The sequence below is a fragment of the Austrofundulus limnaeus genome, unplaced genomic scaffold (genome assembly GCF_001266775.1).
Source record: "Austrofundulus limnaeus strain Quisiro unplaced genomic scaffold, Austrofundulus_limnaeus-1.0 Scaffold44, whole genome shotgun sequence".
Lineage (NCBI taxonomy): Eukaryota > Metazoa > Chordata > Actinopteri > Cyprinodontiformes > Rivulidae > Austrofundulus > Austrofundulus limnaeus.
This window is the reverse complement of record NW_013952446.1, coordinates 1,595,397-1,601,396: the sequence shown is the minus strand read 5'-3', so window position 1 is coordinate 1,601,396 and position 6,000 is coordinate 1,595,397. Positions and strand designations below refer to the sequence as shown.

The following is a 6,000-nucleotide window of genomic DNA, read 5'->3' as shown; positions in this document are numbered from 1 at the left end:
TATATATATATATCTGTCTTGTTTGTTTAGACATGTCTTCCATAAGCACTGCGTAGATCCATGGCTACACGACCACCGAACATGTCCAATGTGCAAGATGAACATCCTCAAAGCCCTGGGAATCCCAGTAAGCTCCTATATTAAAGCCGATAATATAAAACCCCATGTTGCACAAGAACCCTCCTCTAAAATGTGTTGGACATGTTTCAGTTCAATGCAGACTGCACAGATGAGACTCCTCCGGACTACGAGGCTGTGGGCGGTCCTCTCAGTGCTGCGAGTGACATCACAGTTAACGAGAGCTCGCTGGTGCTGGACCCTGCAGGACGAGTGCTGGACCTGCAGCAGCTGCATCACGATACAGAAATGCCACCGCAGGCAGGGCAGAGCCATGTCATGCTGAGCAGTACGTAAACGCATCGAGTGTGTTTTTTATAAACTAGCAGCTGTCTGTTACTACTTTAATGCTTGAGTATTTTTTACAAAAAGAGACTGGACCTAAATTTATCAGGGATCAATAACACAAGTCTGAGGCCCAGATTGACCAACACTGAGCTGCAGGTGCTTTGTGCTCCATCTTTATTTATTTATTAGCTCTCCGTAGTTTGTCCATCTTGATGTCAAATTAACAAAGCAAATATTGTAGATCTGATTATTTGCTGGAGCAAACAGACATTAGCTAAAAAGGGAAAATAGCTAAATGCTAGCTAAACATAGCACATGGTAAGCTAAAATGCAGCAAAAAGCTGGCTAAAAGTAGCAAAATGCTTAATAAAAGCAGCAAAACACTAGCTAAAAGCACTACAATTTTAGATTAAATGTAGCAAAATATAAGTCAAAAGTCAAAAAGTTAATGTAGCAAAAGCTATCTAGAAACTAACTGTCACTCCTTAACAGATTTTGTTCCACCGGTGGGCAAAAATGCTGTAGTTTCTGCCTTTAAACATTTCCAGACGTAACCAGGGGCTTTTATTTTGAAAACTAGGGTGTCAAACGACTTCCTCTGTTTCTTACCTTTAGTTTGAAACCCTTACAAAAAAAATCAAAAATATCAAAAGGCTTTTAAGGAATTTCAGGGGTGACTGTTAAGGTTTTAACTCTGAGGACATGGTAAATAGTTTATGCTAAATACATGTCAAAAACAACATTGATCTTTGATGAATGTGAGAGTTTTTCTCTAAAGGCTACATAATATCTCATTTAATTATAGACAAACTACCATTGCAAAGAGACTGTGTGGTTGACAGCTAAGTTGGAGGTGCATATCTGAAATTTTGCTCATAAAAACCATGCAAACCATTAATGAATCTGGGTCTGAGCATTTGTTAGTAATGTGACAGTTGTTGCTGCCACCAAGTGGACACAAAGGTTTTTTGCAGGTTGAAGTGAAGTAAACGCTTTATAAATACAGATTAGAAACAAAGTGATCCAAAACACGCTCACTCACTGTGACTTGTATTTGTCTTTGCCAAGGTGAGTACCAGCCTCCACCCAGGAGTGATTCAGACACTTCTGTGATCATGAGCATGGACGTCAGCATGTTTGAAGCAGACCTGTCCATAGAGCAGGAGCGGGATGGCACCAAGTCCAGAGCCAATCAGTGCTGAGAGAAGCGTTCTGGGATAAGAAGATGAAAACAGAACTGAGTTATCAGAGGAGTTTGAATCTGTAGCTGATTTGGAGATGATAAAAAAGTAAAATAACAGCACAAAACCAGTTTCACTGACTCCAAACAGATTTGTCGCTGCGACTGCAGTGTAAACACAAAATCTGCTCTTGTCCTTCAAAGTACTGTGTGAAGACGCTGGAGTCTGTGATGAAAGCCAACGTTTGTCTCTGCTGATGGACAACACATGGGAGCAGCAGGGCCTGTGTAACGCATGTGTGCAGCTTTAACCAGCATGACAACACATATAGGTGTCACAGTACTTGGAACAAGATCACTGCCAACAATTCCCCAGGTTTTACTGCTGCAATGGATACCTATACAGTTTATTGGTTTTAGATGGTAGCAAGCAGTTAATGAGTTTGAACATATAAGCACACGTTACGCTGTAATATTTCAATGTGTAGATGTCTCTGTTGTTGATCGGACATTGAAATGTTTTGCTTTAGTTACTGAAAATGCTTTTTGTGGACAAAACGAAGTCGATATCGGTGTCCTCACATCTGACAATCGTTGCTTATCTTAAGCGGTTTGAAGTGATGTCACCTGTTGCCCTACTGAACCTGCTGATAATTATCACCAAACATTAGCACAACACATGACACAAAGAGCCCCTACAGGTCATGTTCACACTGCTGTGACTGTGTTCACACCATCACTGTTAGGTTCTGACAATTTAATTTTGCACACAAACCAGCTGGAGATCATGTTCATGTCTTTGTGCCAAGCTTGTCTGTTCCATTTGAAAAAAGGTTTGGTTTTTTTATGTAAACCGGTTTGTTTAACTGATTGTCAGGGGAGATTGGCTTGAATTCTTTCAGGAAATAAGATCTAAGAAAAAAGCTGATGGCACAGGATTAAATAGTTCATGTCTGCTGGAGGGGGAAATTAAGGTATTTAGTTTTATAGAAGGCGATGTGTGTATTCGTGGTGTCTTGTTTGAGAAATTTGATATTCCAGTTGCATCTTTAAAGCCTTAAAAGTCCCATATGAGGCTCTGTAGTAAAACCTGAGTCAACAGAGTGAGTGGACCACCCGTTGGTTATGGTTTCACAATATTACTGATTATAAATCATATTAATATTGAAGCCTGTCCACATGGAGCAGGGTAATGTTAAAAAAATGTCAGTGTCCTGTAGCTCCTTGAATGACCCAAAGACTGAATATTATAATTCTGGACCCAATACAGGATCTCATATATGCTGGAAATAAACCAGTGTTCTTACATGATCCCAATGCAAGTTTTCAGTCCCTCTCCTTTGATGCAAACAAGGGAAACTTTGTTGTAGTACTTCTAGTTCTTTTTTTGTAATGTGTTTACTTTTATCATCTAGCTGTCCAGAGTTTGATCAGCAGCATTAGTTTGCTCATACATTCCTGTGAGACTGAACAGCGAAGAAGCACAGAACCTCCCAAAGTGACCGACTCTCTTATCTGCAGCCACTGTTTACACGTCTGTGTGGGTCTGTCACTACGTGTTGCACTTTTTCACAAACATTCGGTCATTATTTCTCTGCGTAAATGCTTTTTTTAACCGTCTGCATGGGTTTGACTGGGCATGTAAGTTATTTTAGCTCATAAAGTAAAACAATTGAAAGATTTCAACAGCAGCCATGTTTTACTGACTGACTGCCTCCACTCAAGAACGGATGTTTGGATTTCTGTTGCTGTTAAACCAGCACCTCTACATGTTGCACACAAGTTCAGCATCACTGAGATGTTTGAGGGCATTCAGAAGGACTTCACCAGTGTCTCTGTTATCCATGTTCTTTGTGAGAGCTTGGTAAAGAGTTTTTAAAATGTTGGATTCTTCTTAAATGTTTTAACTTTTTGTAATGATAAGAAAGTGACCATAAATGTGATTCGCTTATGTGCTCAAGTGTCTGCTGACCTAAGAGTTCCTATTTGTCTTGTTTTTTTTTTTTGTTGTTGTTTGTTTGTTTTTGTTTTTTGCTCATATCTTACCTCTGTCTTATAATAATGCACAAAATGCCCTTCAGACTGTTTGGTTTTTGGCATATAAACAAAATAAAACAGTACGGTATATCTACAGAAGAAAACTGAAATTGTCATTAAGGTAGGACGGTTCTCTTAGTTTTTCTTTAAAAAAACATAATTACCAACCTTTCTATGACACAAAATACCTTTAACTATAGAGCTAATCAAGCCTATTGTTAGGCGATGGCCCTCTTTTGCATGTGACTAACCTGTTTGTCCATGTGGAGGCAGTGCTTATAAGGCTGAGTTCATCTGAAACTCATCAGACTGAAGAAGTCTCTTGGAGGAGAGATGAAACGTTTCTCTAAAGAAGAACCCATCCAGAGGACCTACTTATTTTATTTTTGATACCTTTAGCTTAGGTCATTTATTAGCTAAAGATAAACAAAATCCATAGCCTGAACCTAAAGGTACACACAGCATCAAATATTACATTTTATTTTTGTAAAGGAAAATGTCATGCTAATTTTTTAGAAAGTACTGTCTTATATTCTCAAATTGTGAAGCATGGCAACATGTCATCCTCTTCCATTTGCTGTCCTGAAAGGATGAATAAAACTATTTTTAGGAGCACAGAATATTGTCACATTTAAGGTTAATATTGCTATATTAAATAATAATGTCAGTAGAATTGCAATTATAACAAAATGCTAATCTGTCAACTTTTGTGGGTAAAGTTTTGCACATTATTATACAATAACACTTCTGTTCCCAGATTCACACATTTACTGGAGTTTAGACATAAATACTGACGCCTGTTTTAATTCACCTTTTTTTCATTCATTGTCTCTCCGTATTTGGACACACCTGTTCTCTGGCATACACCAGCGGGGTTCTGCACCACCCTCCACACCCCTAAGTCCCACTTTTTTGCCTTGTTAGTGAAGAAGAAGAAAAAAAGCTTCACTTAATACTTTCATTTTCCTTTGAATGTAATAGTTAATATACAGTAAATGGGTGGTGCGCAGTGCTAAGAGAATATTTTATTCTTTGTGTTTTATGGCTTCATGTCTAAAAGTTGAATTTAAAGATTAAAAAAGCACACTGGTAAATTGTCAAAGCCTAATATTTTTGTACCAGTTCTTCAAAATGTATTAAAGATTAAATTAATAGAGTCACACTATCTTTCACTGCAGCTCATTAGCTTAAAAGAATGTATTCACATAAATTAAAAGATCTCTGTCATTAAAGTTTTTCCTCCTAGCAGCACTACTTTATCACTGTTTTTGTTATGTACTCCCTGTCTGCACTTTAACCATCCAGTTTGTGGCGAAGCCTGAAGTAAATCTCTGTTTTTATTGGACAGCTTTTTAGAATGAGGGCTACAGGCATGATCGCAGCACGAGTCACTTGTTTCTTAGTGCAATGTTGTGATGTTTTATCTGTGCTTTGTGTGTGTGGTGTGGGTGGAGGACACCATTATATCATAAACTATCTATGGGAAGAACATATTGCTTACTTTGTATGAAATGCATCGTGAGTCACCATTACATGATGCATGAGTTTGAAGTTTGACTGTGAGTTCAAATAAAGTTTGATCAGGTTTTTCCAACTTTTACAGAGCTGTTTTCAATGTTTCAGCACTTGTTGAATGTTGGTTGTGCATATTTTCTTTTTAGTATGCCTCATTTTATGCCAGAGGTTGGTGTTTCACTGTTAGGTGATCATATAAACTGAGGGGGTCGCTGGAGTCCTCAAACAGTACAAGAGATATAATACATGACCATTTGTCAACTAATTAAGAAATGACGTCACACAAAAGTGACAGGTGCCACGCCCGGGCGTGGCACCTGTCACTTTTGTGTGACGTCATTTCTTAATTAGTTGACGAATGGTCATGTATTATATCTCTAGAACAAATGAAGTGAGTCAGCTTCAAGTAGCACAATCATCCAGTGTGTTTACAAAAAAAAGTCTGTCAGAAACTCCCCTGTACTTTGAAACCAGAAACCTGAATGTTTTCCTGTGAGACTGTACGCTGAATATAATTTCCACAGAATCATAGGCTGAAACCCTGCAACACAAAATCCCTTTGAAGAGGGAGATTTTGAACAGTTTTGCTTTCCTTCGAAAACCAATAATCCAGCAAGTATTTTTTTAAAATTTAAATCTTCTTACCTATTTGTTTCATGGCTGATGATAAAAGCAAGTGTCATTAGTTCTCGATTAAGCATCTTTATCTCCCACTGCCAAAAGTGACAGTTTTGCCTGTGTCTTCATGTGTGTTTGTCTATAATGTTAGCAAAATATCTCATGACCCAGTAGATATATTTCAAGAACTGCTTAAAGTATTTTTTTTTTGAGTGTAGGTCTACAACTGATAAACTTTTTGTGGT

General features: G+C 38.0%; 1 protein-coding gene across 1 annotated transcript in view; it reads left to right on the top strand.

Annotated features, from left to right (window-relative positions):
• Window positions 1-3,861, top strand: part of rnf150a (ring finger protein 150a) — a 21,608-nt gene extending 17,747 nt beyond the window's left edge. Inside the window, exons 5-7 of the mRNA XM_014007799.1 lie at window positions 31-127; window positions 211-406; window positions 1,474-3,861. Coding sequence (XP_013863253.1) covers window positions 31-127; window positions 211-406; window positions 1,474-1,607 — 427 coding nt within the window. The 3' untranslated portion in view covers window positions 1,608-3,861. The remainder of the gene's footprint in view (window positions 1-30; window positions 128-210; window positions 407-1,473) is intronic.
• The last annotated feature ends 2,139 nt before the right edge of the window (window positions 3,862-6,000 follow it).